The 16,282-nt window shown below is 40.5% G+C and overlaps 1 protein-coding gene across 3 annotated transcripts in view; it reads right to left on the bottom strand.

Moving 5' to 3' along the window:
* LOC126172149 (hyccin) overlaps positions 1–16,282 on the bottom strand; it is a 142,343-nt gene that overhangs the window by 53,700 nt on the left and 72,361 nt on the right. For all 3 annotated transcript variants that reach the window (XM_049920856.1, XM_049920857.1, XM_049920858.1), the window contains one exon: positions 14,124–14,243. In XM_049920856.1, coding sequence (XP_049776813.1) covers positions 14,124–14,243 — 120 coding nt within the window. The remainder of the gene's footprint in view (positions 1–14,123; positions 14,244–16,282) is intronic.

Here is a 16,282-nt window from a genome sequence, read left to right as displayed (position 1 = left end):
TTACTGCATTTTTGTATTTTCTCCTTTCATCAATTAAATTCAGTATCTTTTCTGTTACCCAAGGATTTCTGCTAGTCCTCATCTTTTTACCTACTTGATCCTCTGCTGCATTTACTATTTCATTCCTCAAAGCTACCCATTCTTCTTCTACTGTATTTCTTTCCCCCATTCCTGTCAATTGTTCCCTTATGGTCTCCCTGAAACTCTGGTTCTTTCAGTGTATCCAGGTCCCATCTCCTTAAATTCCCAACTTTTTGCAGTTTCTTCAGTTTTAATCTACAGTTCATAGCCAATAGACTGTGGTCAGTGTCCACATCTGCCCCTGGAAATGTCTTACAATTTAAAACCTGGTTCCTAAATCTAGCTATGATTAAGTTATGCTCTGTGCAAAATTCTACCAGTCGGCATCCTCTTTCATTTCTTAGCCCCAATCCATATTCACCTACTATGCTTCCTTCTCTTCCTTTTCCTACTGTCGAATTCCAGTCACCCACGACTTAAATTTTTGTCTCCCTTCACTATCTGAATAACGACTTAAATTTTTGTCTCCCTTCAGTATCTGAATAATTTCTTTTATTTCATCATACATTTCATCAATTTCTTCATCATCTGCAGAGCTAGTTGGCATATAAACTTGTACTACTGTAGTAGGCGTGGGCTTTGTGTCTATCTTGGCCACAATAATGCGTTCACTATGCTGTTTGTAGCAGCTTACCCGCACTCCTATTTTTTATTCATTATTAAACCTACTCCTGCATTACCCCTACTTGATTTTGTATTTATAAATCTGTATTCACCTGACCAAAAGTCTTGTTCCTCCTGCCACCAAACTTCACTAATTCCCACTATATCTAACTTCAACCTATCCATTTCCCTTTTTAAATTTTCTAACTTACCTGCCCGATTAAGGGATCTGACATTCCACGCTCCGATCCATAGAACGCCAGTTTTCTTTCTCCTGATAACAACGTCCTCCTGAGTAGTCCCCGCCCGAAGATCCGAATGGGGGACTATTTTACCTCCGGAATATTTTACCCAAGAGGACGCCATCATCATTTCATCATACAGTAAAGCTGCATGCCCTCGGTAAAAATTATGGCTGTAGTTTCCCCTTGCTTTCAGCCGTTCGCAGTACCACGACAGCAAGGCCATTTTGGTTAGTGTTACAGGGCCAGATCAGTCAATCATCCAGACTGCTGCCCCTGCAACTACTGGAAAGGCTGCTGCCCCTCTTCAGGAACCATATGTTTGTCTGACCTCTCAACAGTTACCCCTCCGTTGTGGTTGCACCTACAGTACGGCTATCTGTATCGTTGAGGCACGTAAGCCTCCCCACCAATGGCAAGGTCCATCATGGTTCATGGGGCGGGGAGGGGGGGGTCTCGAGACTACTAACATATTAACCAAACAATATTTTGTGTAAAATTTTCTAAAGTTTTTGGATGAGGATTTTCAAGTAAATAATTCGTAAAAACTCAAAAATGCAATTTTTTACATTTTTAGTAATAAAAATTTCCATAATACAGATAGTTGGAGCATAGAAGATGCTGTTTATACTAACATCAGTAGTGTTTGGTAACGTATTTGGTTATAGGACAGAAATGTAGCGTTCTGAAATTTTCCAAATTAGATTTTTTTTTTTTTTTTTTTTTTTTTTTACAAGTAGAAAAATTAACTTAAATTTTGTATTTAAGACAAATCTGTTAAGTTAAAGGAAGCCCATAAGTGTGCAAGTGTCAACTAAATTTTAACACACTTAGCTTTAATGTGCGAAACATCTGTCACCTCTCCAGTACTTTTGGTTTATTAAGTTTTTTTTTTTTTTTTTTTTTTTTTTGTTCTCTACTGTTTTAAGAGTTATTTATAAAATATACATTTTCTAAAAGGCTGTACTAATTACAAATATGAAGATAAAATGAAAATAATTTATTTCTTAACACTTATGATATAAAGGGCCTAACATACACATCTTTTTCCAGTGAAATTTACTACCACAAGTTGATATTACCTGTATGATTTGAGGCGAAACCATCCATTAAAAAGAAGGTAGAAGACTAACAAAATATCTCAAATGGAAGAAAACAAGTGTTAGAGGTGAGGTTACCGTTTCAAAGGAATGATGGTAAGGGCACATGATAATATATATGTGTGTGAATTAATCAACTCCGCCATTGCCGGTCCCAAGCCCGGATGAGAAAGGAGGAGGGTTAGAGGATGGGCCAACCCCCCATCCTCTGTAAAAAAAAGATTCTGGTTAAAGAAAAAGACAAAAGGAAAAACTGGACGGATCAAAATGGTGACGAAACTGGATACGTAAATGGATTTTCTGGATTTAGAATTGGAACATTGAATGTAAGGTCAATCATGACGGGGGGAATGAAACAACTTGGAGGAGAACTGAGTAAATATCAATGCATAGTGGCAGCAATTCAAGAAACAAGACTTCCTCAGGGTGTTATGAAGATTGGAGATACTCACACGCTCTTTAACAGCAATGAGCTAAGCCCAGCCTGGACTTCTGGAGTTGGTTTTGCTGTACACAATAAAATGATATCGGCTGTCAACAAATGGTCTCCTGTAAACGACCGAATCTGTTGGATGATTTTACACGCTAAACCATATAAGATCTGCCTAGTCAACTGTCATGCCCCATCAGAGGATGCCGATGAAGAAACAAAGAATAACTTCTATCTAGAACTAGAGAATGTAGTAGACAAACTCCCAAGACACTCAATTCAGTTGATAATGGGAGACTTCAATGCCCAAGTGGGAAGAGAAGTGCAGTATCGTCCAACGATAGGGCCTGATAGTATCCATGAAACAAGCAACGAGAATGGTATCAAATTAATTAACCTTGCCGATACAAGGAGAATGATCGTTAGAAGCACATACTTCCCCCGCAAAGCAGTGCATAAAGTAACCTGGATATCCCCAGATGGAAGTACGATGAACCAGATCGATCACGTTCTTGTTGACCGAAGACATTATTGTAGTGTCGAGCATGTAAGATCCTTTCGCGGGGCAGATATGAATTCAGACCATTTCTTAGTGGTAGTCAAACTACGTCTGAAACTTTCAACCATGTGGAGAAGAAATTCTGAAATGATGGTCCGCTTCGACAAGAATAAGTTGAAAGATGTAGAAGTGAGACAGCGCTATCAAGAAAAAATTGCAGAACATCTCACAATAACAGAGAACCCTACCAGTGTGGAGAACGCATGGATGCTGCTGAGGAATGCAGTGTTAGAAAGTGCAAATGAAGAACTAGTTTGCGATGCAAAACGAAGAAGTAAACCTTGGTTCGATGAACAATGTCGAGAATCTGTTGAGATTAGATCAGCGAAGAGGATAAAATGGCTACAGCAACTCTCGGAAGAAGCAAGGGTAGCTTACTACGAAGCGAGGCGTAACACGGACCAACTCATGAGAAAGAAGAAACGGGACCACCACAAAAGTCTGTTGATTGCAGTCGAAGAAGCAAAGTCGTCACGCTCGTTTTTCCAGGCCTCAAGATTCGCCAGAGGCGCATACAGACAACGTACATTGGTCCTAACGAATGAGACGGGTGAAGTTGTACCGCCAGAAGAGCAAGCAACCCTATTTAAAAAACATTTTGAAAACCTATTGAATCCCGACAACCCACCAGTAGGGACAACACAGACGGATGCCCGTTTTGACAGAGTTGAAGTCCCTGAACCATCTGAGGAAGAAATCAGTGTTGCCCTAAAAGCACTCAAGAACAACAAGGCTCCAGGAGGTAGTGGTATCACAGCTGAGATGCTTCGCTTGGGAGGGGAAACACTGGTGGGTGCTTTGAAACGATTAATTTCTACCATCTGGGAAGCAGAAGTTATTCCTGAGGAATGGAAGGGAGCAATCATATGTCCCATATTCAAGAAGGGAGATGCTACTCATGTATCCAACTACCGAGGGATTTCGTTACTTGAAATTGGCTACAAAGTTTTTACAACACTGCTACTAAACCGCATGAAACCACTGGCTGAAGGAATTGTAGGGACCTATCAATGTGGGTTCGTTGCTGGACGATCGACAATTGATCACATATTTACTCTGAGGCAGTTGATAGAAAAATTCTACGAATTCAATAAGGATCTACACCTCATCTTCATCGATTTTCGACAAGCTTATGACAGCATTGACCGCGCCACGTTATGGGAAACGTTAGAGGAACTTGGCATCCCATCAAAATACATCCGCTTAATTGCTGCTTGCTACTCTCAGTCTACGGCCCAAGTGCGGTTTGGTAATCAACTATCACCATCATTCAGTATACAAAATGGATTGAGACAAGGAGATCCATTGGCGCCAATATTATTCAATTTGGCCCTGGAAAAAGTAAGCCGTGACACTTGTCGAACCAGAGAGATGGAGATGGTGGGAGCAGACACAATCTTGGCATTTGCTGATGATGTTGTGATCCTTGGCGACACTCTAGAGCAAGTACGCAGGGATACTTCCCGATTCCTCCACAATGCAGAGAAAATTGGGCTGGTGGTGAACGAGGAAAAAACTAAATATCTTGTTGTATCACGCCGCCGAGATCTCCCTCCTTCCATTGATGTCGACAGGCATACCTTCGAACGAGTTGAAGAGTTCAAGTACCTGGGCTCCATACTAACAAATAGAAGTGAAGTAACGAAAGAAGTACAGCAACGTATAACAAATGCTAATCGCATGTTCTTTAGCCTGAACAATCTTTTCAGATCTCGGCTGATATCGCAGAAGAACAAGATCCACCTATACACGACGCTGGTGAGACCAGTACTTTTATACGGCTGTGAAACTTGGGCAACATCAGCAACAGCAGAAGAAGCAATATGTGCATTTGAAAGGAAGGTACTTCGGAAGATATATGGACCCATCTACAATGCCATGGAAGGTAAATGGGAACGAAGAAAAAAAGAAGATTTATACCAGCGGTATGGAAAGCCACACATTGGACGAATATTGGCACAGAAGAGACTCCAATGGTTTGGCCACATCCTACGGGCAGACGGATCCCTTCCAAACAGAGTCCTCCACTCTCAACCCACAGGAAAACGCCCTAGAGGACGCCCAAGAACTCGATGGAAGGATAGGATAACAACGATCCTGAAAGAAGTGGAACCAGCAGCCGTGGAGGAGGACGCCAACGACCGGATGAGATGGACTGCCATCTGCAACAGCTCCCTCCTCTCGTGTAATTGACAGACACTGCGTGTGTGTTTTTTTTTTTTTTTTTGTTTTTGTTTCTGTAATGTATCCCTCTTGCCTTTAAACCTTTGATTGAATGCCCTGTTTATTTTTTCGTTTCTTCTTTAAGCTGTAATGTACATATGTAACTTTTACTACTGTATAGAGTACTTTTGTAAGTCTTTTTGTCTTTACTTTTCCTTTTGTTCTTCTTGCTGTAGGCCTTAAAGGCCCGATAAGGCAATAAATGATGATGATGAATTAATCAAAACTATTCAGAAGCTTGTGGAAGGGAATATGAGAAAGTACAATGAAAATTTGATAACAAAAACAACTGAATATAATACAGATGCTTGTGTTGGACAGATGCCAGTTAAGATGGCAGATGACACCATAACTGACACAAACAGGAGAAAATTACACAAGAACAAAGAGTTCAGTAATTCATCAGATTAACCTGAGACACAGATAGTTAATATTGAAAATAATGGCATTGTGAAAGTGATTCCAAATGAGTTGTGAAAAGGACTTTGAGACAAGAAGGAAAAAGAGGAATGTGGGTAAATGGAGTTTTAATTGAAATGAAATGTAGTACAACTGAAAAGTGCAAAATTAAATACAGAATGCCTACAACTTAAGAACTATGGTATAATTGTTTTACTCAACAAAAAAGGAGGCAGGATAGATACAAAAAACATACAGATCTATCAGCCACCTCTCCACACCATAGATATTTACTTAAATTAACATCAACTACGGTACACACACACACACACACACACACACACACACACACACACACACACACACTGGACATCAGACAAAAGAAGCAGCTGGCTTTAAAAGTATGTATAGCAGAATGGACCGTTTGAAAGTACAGAAAAAGATTACAAAATAGAGCAATAAATATGAATTACTTCTTTGTCTAGAGTTCACAAAGCTGGAGAAAGCTTTTGACTGCTTTTGAGCAAATCTGTATGGGCAGTTCTTAAGCAAAAGTCACTGACTCTACTTATGATAGTATACAGAAGAATATGTACACAAATCTTACAGCTTCCATTAAAGTTCATGGAGACAGTGGAACATTCAGAATAGAAAAAGGGGAGGGAGGGATTAGCCCTAGAGATTCTGTATTACCAAAATACTGAGATGATGATGATGATGTTTGGTTTGTGGGGCGCTCAACTGCGTGGTTATCAGCGCCCGTACAATTACCCAATCTTTGCTCAGCCCAATTTCGCCACTTTCCTGGATGATGATGAAATGATGAGGACAACACAAACACCCAGTCATCTCGAGGTAGGTGAAAATCCCTGACCCCGCCGGGAATCGAACCCAAAATACTGAGGGGAAGGTATATAAACAAATCTGTGGCACAGCCATGGGCTTCTACACAGCAACCTCCTATGCAAACCTTTTTATGTATCATCTAGAGGAAGCCTTCCTAGCCTCCCAAAAACCCAAACCCCTTGTTTGGTTCAGGTTCATTGATGATACCTCCATAAACTGGACTCACAACCAAGAAGCTCATTCCTCATTTCTCCAAACCCTCAACACCTTCTCCCCCATCTACATCACCTCATCATCCTCAAATCAAGGTGCCACCTTCCTGGACCTTAGCCTGCACCTCTGATGGTCCATCCACACCTCTGTCCATATTAACGCACTAATAACCAACAATACCTGTATTTTGACATCTGCCATCCCTTCCACAGCAAAAAAAATCTCTCCTATATAGTCTAGCCATTCATGGACAGTGTACCTGCACTGACGAGAACTCCCTTGTCCAGATGCTGAAGGTCTCGTGAGGGCTTTCACGGACAGGCACTAACACCAGGCCATATCTTCACACACCCCTGGTCTTCCCACCATCCCCAAGGATTAGATACAATAAGAACTTCCCTCATCACCCTCTATAACTGTGGACTGGGACAACTAAACTACGTGCTTTGCCAGAACATTGAATAGCAATCATCATGCCCTGAAATGGAGAATATCTTACTCTAGATCCTTCCCACCACTCCTAAAGTAATGTTACGTCACCCACCTAACTACCACATCATCTTAGCCCATCCCTATGCCACTCCTAATCCCAGCACCTTGGCACAGGGATCATATCCCTGGGGAAGACCAAGGTGCAACATCTGCCCAATTTAATGATCCAGTCCGGTCAGAGTCTTATCCAACTCCATAGTCAGAGGCAGAGCCACCTGTGAAAGCAGCCATAATATACACCAACTCTGCTTCTGCCATTGCACAACTTTTTGTGTCAATATGGCATCTAACCAACTGTCTGCCAGAATGAATGGTCATCACCAAACTGTGGCCAAAAACAACGTTAACCACTCAGTGTCACAATGCTCCCCACTGGTTCTGGCACCCCTGCAGGACATGCCTGGCCCATACACCTGCTACCCTTGCTCCCACATTCCTAGGCAGCACATCAGCTGCTTCCACCTGAGATGCTAGCTACTCACTCCCAGCCTCACTTCCTACATCCCATTCCTTTCTACCTCTGTACACCTCATCTGACACAACCTATACAGTCCACCTGCCTGCCGCACTGCCATCACAGCACTTGTCCATCTGACACTATGTAGTATGCAGGGGACAGGCTCATGAGCAAACATCAAGGATTCATCAAATTAGTACTGGAGAGAGAAAGAGAGAGAGAGAGAGAGAGAGAGAGAGAGAGTGTGTGAGTGTGTGAGAGAGGGGGGAAGGGGGGCAGGAGGGGGGGGGGGCACCATGTGGACACGCATATTTGGTCTGTGAGTCAAAGCTTCTGCTACTTGGTGAATAAGTTATTTACATTCTAACAGCTATATCATCATAGCTGAGAAAAAAGAAGCAATACATTTTAACAGTGCTTAAAATAAACAAATTGAAATGGAAACTGTAAATATTAAAAATGGGCGTCATAAAATGAGTTGATTTTTTTCGGGCATGTAAAGAAAAATCAGGAAATGCTGAGGGAATTAGACTACGAAATGAGACACTAAAAATAGAAGAAAATTTTTGCTATTTTGGCAGTCAAATGATGATGGCAAAAGTAGTGAGGATACAAAATGTAGACTGGCAACTGTAAAAAAAGTGTTTCTGAAGAAGAAAAGTTTGTTAGCATTGAATATAAATTTAAGTATTAGGAAGTCTTTTAGGAAGGTATGTATTTGGAGTGTGGCCTTGTATGGAAGTGAAATGTAGGTGATAAGCAGTTCAGACAAGAAGAGAGTAGAGTAAGGTGCACCAAAAGAATATTGAAGATTAGAAGGATAGACCATATGACCAGTGAAGAGGTACTGGGTTCATCTACATTTATACTCCGCAAGCCACCCAACGGTGTGTGGCGGAGGGCCCTTTATGTGCCACTGTCATTACCTCCCTTTCCTGTTCCAGTCGCGTACGGTTCGCGGGAAGAACGACTGTCTGAAAGCCTCCGTGTGCACTCGAATCTCTCTAATTTTACATTCGTGATCTCCTCGGGAGGTATAAGTAGGGGGAAGCAATATATTCGATATTTCATCCAGAAACGCACCCTCTCGAAACCTGGCGAGCAAGCTACACCACGATGCAGAGCGCCTCTCTTGCAGAGTCTGCCACTTGAGTTTGCTAAACATCTCCGTAACGCTATCACGCTCACCAAATAACCCTGTGACGAAACGCGCCCCTCTTCTTTGGATCTTCTCTATCTCCTCCGTCAACCCGACTTGGTACGGATCCCACACTAATGAGCAATACTCAAGTACAGGTCGAACGAGTGTTTTGTAAGCCACCTCCTTTGTTGATGGACTACATTTTCTAAGGACTCTCCCAATGAATCTGAACTTGGTACCCGCCTTACCAACAATTAATTTTATGTGATCATTCCACTCCAAATTGTTCCACATGCATACTCCCAGATATTTTACAGAAGTAACTGCTACCAGTGTTTGTTCCGCTATCATATAATCATACAATAGAGGATCCTTCTTTCTATGTATTCGCAATACATTACATTTCACTATGTTAAGGGTCAGTTGCCACTCTCTGCACCAAGTGCCTATCCGCTGCAGATCTTCCTGCATTTCGCTACAATTTTCTAATGCTGCAACTTCTCTGTATACTACATCATCATCCGCGAAAAGCCGCATGGAACCTCCGACACTATCTACTAGGTCATTTATATATATTGTGAAAAGCAATGGTCCCATAACACTCCCCTGTGGCACGCCAGAGGTTACCTTAATGTCTGTAGACGTCTCTCCATTGATACCAACATGCTGTGTTCTGTTTGCTAAAAACTCTTCAATCCAGCAACACAGCTGGTCCGATATTCCGTAGGCTCTTACTTTGTTTATCAGGCGACAGTGTGGAACTGTATCGAACGCCTTCCGGAAGTCAAGGAAAATAGCATCTACCTGGGAGCCTGTATCTAATATTTTCTGGGTCTCATGAACAAATAAAGCTGGTTGGGTCTCGCACGATCGCTGTTTCCATGTTGATTCCTACAGAGTAGATTCTGGGTTTCCAAAAACGACATGATACGCGAGCAAAAAACATGTTCTAAAATTCTACAACAGATTGATGTCACAGATATAGGTCTATAGTTTTGCGCATCTGCTCGACGACGCTTCTTGAATACTGGGACTACCTGTGCTCTTTTCCAATCATTTGGAACCTTCCATTACTCTAGAGACTTGCGGTACACAGCTGTTAGAAGGGGGGCAAGTTCTTTCGCGTACTCTGTGTAGAATCGAATTGGTATCCCATCAGGTCCAGTGGACTTTCCTCTGTTGAGTGATTCCAGTTGCTTTTCTATTCCTTGGTCACTTATTTCGATGTCAGCCATTTTTTCGTTCGTGCGAGGATTTAGAGAAGGAACTGCAGTGCGGTCTTCCTCTGTGAAACAGCTTCGGAAAAAGGTGTTTAGTATTTCAGCTTTACGCGTGTCATCCTCTGTTTCAATGTCATCATCATCCTGGAGTGTCTGGATATGCTGTTTCGAGCCACTTACTGATTCGGCGTAAGACCAGAACTTCCTAGGATTTTCTGTCAAGTCGGTACATAGACTTTTACTTTCGAATTCACTGAACGCTTCACGCATAGCCCTCCTTACGCTAACTTTGACATCGTTTAGCTTCTGTTTGTCTGAGAGGTTTTGGCTGCGTTTAAACTTGCAGTGAAGCTCTCTTTGCTTTCGCAGTAGTTTCGTAACTTTGTTGCTGAACCACAGTGGGTTTTTCCCATCCCTCAAAGTTTTACTCGGCACGTACCTCTCTAAAACGCATTTTACAATTTCCTTGAACTTTTTCTCAAAAACACTCAACATTGTCAGTGTCTGAACAGAAATTTTCGTTTTGATCTGTTAGGTAGTCTGAAATCTGCCTTCTATTACTCTTGCTAAACAGATAAACCTTCCTCCCTTTTTTTATATTCCTATTTACTTCCATATTCAAGGATGCTGCAACGGCCTTATGATCACTGATTCCCTGTTCTGCACTTACAGAGTCGAAAAGTTTGGGTCTGTTTGTTATCAGTAGGTCCAAGATGTTATCTCCACAACCCTACCACCCGTCCTAAACATCTGAGTGTCCCAGTCTATATCTGGTAAATTGAAATCTCCACCTAAGACTATAACATGCTGAGAAAATTTATGTGAAATGTATTCCAAATTTTCTCTCAGTTGTTCTGCCACTAATGCTGCTGAGTCGGGAGGTCGGTAAAAGGAGCCAACTATTAACCTAGCTCGATTGTTGAGTGTAACCTCCACCCATAATAATTCACAGGAACTATCCACTTCTACTTCACTACAGGATAAACTACTACTAACAGCGACAAACATGCCACCACCGGTTGCATGCAATCTATCCTTTCTAAACACCGTCTGTGCCTTTGTAAAAATTTCGGCAGAATTTATCTCTGGCTTCAGCCAGCTTTCTGTGCCTATAACGATTTCAGCTTCGGTGCTTTCTATCAGCACTTGAAGTTCCGGTACTTTACCAATGCAGCTTCGACAGTTAACAATTACAATACCGATTGCTGCTTGGTCCCAGCATGTCCTGACTTTGCTCCGCACCCTTTGAGGCTGTTGCCCTTTCTGTACTTGCCCGAGGCCATCTAACCTAAAAAACCGCCCAGTCCACACCACACAACCCCTGCTACCCATGTAGCCGCTTGCTGCTTGTAGTGGACTCCTGACCTATCCAGCGGAACCCGAAACCCCACCACCCTATGGCGCAAGTCGAGGAATCTGCAGCCCACACGGTCGCACAACCATCTCAGCCTCTGATTCAGACCCTCCACTCGGCTCTGTACCAAAGGTCCACAGTCAGTCCTGTCGACGATGCTGCAGATGGTGAGCTCTGCTTTCATCCCGCTAGCAAGACTGGCAGTCTTCACCAAATCAGATAGCCGCTGGAAGCCAGAGAGGATTTTCTCCGATCCATAGCGACACACATCATTGGTGCCGACATGAGTGACCACCTGCAGATGGGTGCACCCTGTACCCTTTATGGCATCCGGAAGGACCCTTTCCACATCTGGAATGACTCCCCCCGGTATGCACACGGAGTGCACATTGGTTTTCTTCCCTGAAATTGGGGAACAAAAAAAATTGTGGCACAAGTTCCCTGAAAGAAGTGATTGGTTGGTACAAAACATTCTAATACATCAAGGAAGCACCAATTTAGTAACAGAGAGGAGTGTGGGAGGCAAAAACTGCAGAGGGCAATCCGGGACATGAATACGGTTAGCAGGTTCAAATGGTTGTAGGTTGCAGTAGCTATTCGGAGATGAAGCTTGTACAGATAGAGCAACAAGGAGAGCTGTATCAAACAGTCTTCTGACTGAAGATCACAAAACAACATAAAGATGATGTTGGCTAGACAACAAAAGAAATAAACAGAACAGTAAAAAAAATGCTTTTTGTAAAATAGTTGTCAAAATTAAGCTTCTGATGTTTTTAAAATAGAAAGTCAACATACAGAGTGTATTATCAATTTTGACTTGTGGCACAGGCACGTGGCCATTTAATCCAAAAACCATTCAAAAATGGGCAGAGCTCCACTGAGAAAGAATGTACTGTGGTTGAGGCATTGAACTTGCAGTTGACAGGAGCAGAGTTTAAATCCCTGTTTGGTCACTCATATTTTTATTTTTATCCCCAAATTGGCTGAAGCAAAGCTAGGTTGATTGATTTGGTAAGGCACACATTCAACTTACTTCTTCATCCTCATCCTCATCCTATCCAAATTTGTGCCTTATCTTTAATGACTTCATTCTTTATGGGGCGCTTAATTCTCATTTTCCTTCCTTTCTTTAAGTGTTTCGTTTATTCTCCTTAAGTATTCTGAAGACAGAAGTCGTGATAACTGTTTAGTAGTTTCAACATTCTGGTAGAAAGCAATCAATTAATTATGGATGCATCTCTGATGACTGAAAGAACCATGCTATCTCAAGTGCCTCAAATTAGTAGCACACTGACTTCAGGAGATGAGTGAGAATTTAATCCATCTCACCGGCACATAAAAATGTTTTCATATTCAGATAAGATAATGTCAATAACCCTAGTTTACAAAATGAGAGGATGTTGCCACTTTCACATAAATGTATGTTCACTGTCCATTCTGATAGGCTATGGACAAACAATGCTGCTAGTAGTCTATGGAGATACAATGCTGCTAGTATGTCTATGGACATACGATGCAGCTAGTAGTCGTCTATGGACAAATAACTTTGCCACTAGTCTATGGGCAACAAATGTTGTTAGTAGAACTGCAAGTTTTGCAAAAGAACTTCTGTGAAGTTTGGAAGGAGGGAGAGGAGATACCAGCAGAATGAAAGCTGTAAGGATGGGTCCTGAGTTAGCTCAATCAGTAGAGCATTGGCCCACAAAACGTAAAGTTCACGAGTTAGAGTCTCAGTTTGGCACACAGTTTTGATCTGTCTGGAAGTTTCATATCAGCACAAGCTCCACAGTAAGTTTCTGATGCACTGACACCCTTTTAACTAAATGAAACAAAAATACTAGTTCCAAACACAGGTAATTCTAGAAGTTCCAATAACAGGCAACTGTGCATGTGAGTAATTCTTTATGTTCCTAGAGCAAAACTTAAGTGCTTATACTTCTAACTGCTTTAGATACAATATTACCACCGACAACCAAGAATTTGTATAACCTCTCTGTACATTAAATAAATTAATAAAATACAACCTAACAAAAAAAGAGGAATTCATTGCAATTAGACAAGTTGTGGGTCTTAATGCTCGGTGTGACACTGTGATCTCTGATGGTGGTCAGATGACATCTTGTCCTGTTGCACACATACATACAAACAGTTTGGCTTCCTGAGCTTGTTTCACACCTGACACTATTCAACAAAGTCTTTCTGGCCACTGAGGATGTCTTCAGAATTGTCAGCCAAAATATTAGGCACACAAACATGTTCTAGACCATGGTTTAATGGATAAGTAAAAACATTATGGATATTTAAAATCATGTTTTGTTTAAGGAACTGCTGCTGGAACAGTGTGATCACTTTTTATGCTTCATATAGGCAACTGCTAAGTATAAATGAGACCCCCCCCCCCCCCCCACACACACACACATAAACTGGTGCCCTTGCATGTCCACACATTTTGAGTGAAAGGACACAAAACACTTACATACACTGTTTTTAGTCACAATTTTGTCTAAATAAAAGACTCCACAAAATATTTATGCAAGGGACATGTGATATCCTCACTGGAAACAACACAAACAGGTGGTTTTAAAATGTGTCATTTTTTTAGTTTTATTTTGGTGAGCACAGTGTCTATGATTGGAATTAATACAGTTATTATACCGCATCCCATCTGCCTCACACTACCTTGCTCCTATCCTACAAAGAAAGACCACTACAAAAAAATTTACACTAAATTAGCTTTATTAAGTTTATGAAAGTTATGCTTACCAGGAAGCTTCTTTGTACGGAAAGAAGCATTCGTTATCATTGATTTGCTGACAGTTGTAACTGTTGTCGTTGCCGGTGTAAGAGCAACACTGATTCCCATTGGTCCATCTGTAGGTTGACCTAAGAACACAGAGTACAAATTCAACTGTAGTAAAATGACTATTATTTTCAAAGTATTAGTGTTACTTCACATAAAATTATTTTCAGCATGAACTCAAGTCCAAGAGGTTAAGACAGTGTTTATGTTCTTCAATTGAAAAATGCATTAAAATAAAAAGAATGAAAACTCTGTTACGCTGTCAGGTGAGTGATAACCTGTCATCTTCAGCTTTGCATTGACTATTTTCAAACATAAAATAAAAATAAACACACACTTATCATAATGCATTAGCTGCACAAATGACCATTAGCTGCACAAAAGTATCATGCGCAGCACTGCATGCAATACTAATTGGCCACCAGGTAAAAATTTCTGCTCTTTTATTGAAATAAGTAACAATTTTAAGGTTTTAAATTTGACACATTAATAGCAAAGCAGGACAGAGAATATTTAAAGTGTATCAAATGTGCCAAAACTTAAGTACGCCAGCAGCCCAATCTTTCTTTGGGATTTCGTTCCCTAGCTCATACATGTACAATCTAAACTAAAGAATGGAAAGTCTACTGGAAGAAAGCACAACCCCAAGTGGCAGCTTGAAGAAGAAATCCACTATCTCTTCATGCAACACACCGGGTTGTCTGAGGAGTTCAATGCCCATAAGACTGATGAATCTGATCATCCTCAGAATTCTGCCAGCCTTAAATTTAAGGAGAGATTCTTTGCTGGCACACTTAATGTAAAGTCCTTGTTGAAAACTGGTAAACAAAATGAACTGGAAATTTTCTTAGATAAATATGAAACCCAAGATCTTAACTGAACAAGCAACACAATTTCTGGATGAGACAGCAATTACAATTATGAAAGGAATACCACTATTATGTTTTATGTTCAGAAAGAGTTGATGATATTCCACAGTTCATATCCAATTCAAAAGGTTCTCACTTCTCACAATGAAATACAAAAACACAAAACAACTTTTGTTAACTGTCATGCCCCAATAAAAGATGATAAGAAGAAGAATCCAAGTAAACCTGAAGAATTGTGGATGATAAAATATTCAAAATTCCAAAATCAATTATCATTATACTATTCTGAGACTTTAATGCAAAATAGGCAAAGAAAAGACTTTCAGAAAAATGGTAGGAGAATTTTCAGCACATAAAGGACAAATAAAAATGGCATGAGATTGATTAATCTCTCTGAATCCTTTCATCTGAAATTAATATTATTAAGAAACTTCCAAGAAAAGCTAAAACACTGATACCCCTGTGGTTAAATCACGAAAAAGATTTATTTCCATATATAAATTAATCACAGAGAAAAGTATGTAATCTGCATAGCATTCAGTGTCCAAAATTATATAGTTATTCCTTGTTTTGTCTCAAAACAAGGAATAACTATATAATCCAAAACAAAGAATAAACACAATGCATCACTGGACCATGGAACTCTCATCTAATGTGCACCACTGTACTGCAGAATGTATATAGTGGGAGTCACTACACCCCTAAAGCTGATGTTAGGTGAATTCCAACTGGACCACGTAGCTATTTATTAAGAAATTATTAAGGAAATTCCCAATGTTAAAAATAATAAGAAATGGGGAATCTGACTCGGATCACTATCCCTTTAAAATTAAGCTAAAACTTAGTAAAACACAGAAAAAACAGGCTCCACACTAAACAAACAAAAAAAAACTATAGAAAGCTTTCAAGGAGAAATAAAAATCACTACTAACTGTAAATAATTGTTCAAACAGGTCAGTACTTCACTGAAGAAAATATCTGCATCAGTTAAAGTTATTAAGAAAGTGATGCAATGACTTCTGTAAGGAAGTTCTGGTGGAAAGAATAAAAAATGGAAATGTTCTGGAAAGAATTAAAACAATGAGCAACTGAAACTACAAAGAAAAGATACCAGAATGATAAGGAGTATTAAAAGGGGTCTTCAAAATTCAGTGGAAGTGCAAATACAGAACAATTTTGTAAAAATAAGTCCAGAATTTTCTACCACAACTTTAAAAATAGCCTAAAAGCCTATCAATCACCAAGCTTTTGCT

The sequence above is a fragment of the Schistocerca cancellata genome, chromosome 1, assembly GCF_023864275.1.
Source record: "Schistocerca cancellata isolate TAMUIC-IGC-003103 chromosome 1, iqSchCanc2.1, whole genome shotgun sequence".
NCBI lineage: Eukaryota > Metazoa > Arthropoda > Insecta > Orthoptera > Acrididae > Schistocerca > Schistocerca cancellata.
The sequence above is the reverse complement of the archived record's forward strand: the minus strand, read 5'-3'. Positions and strand labels throughout refer to the sequence as shown.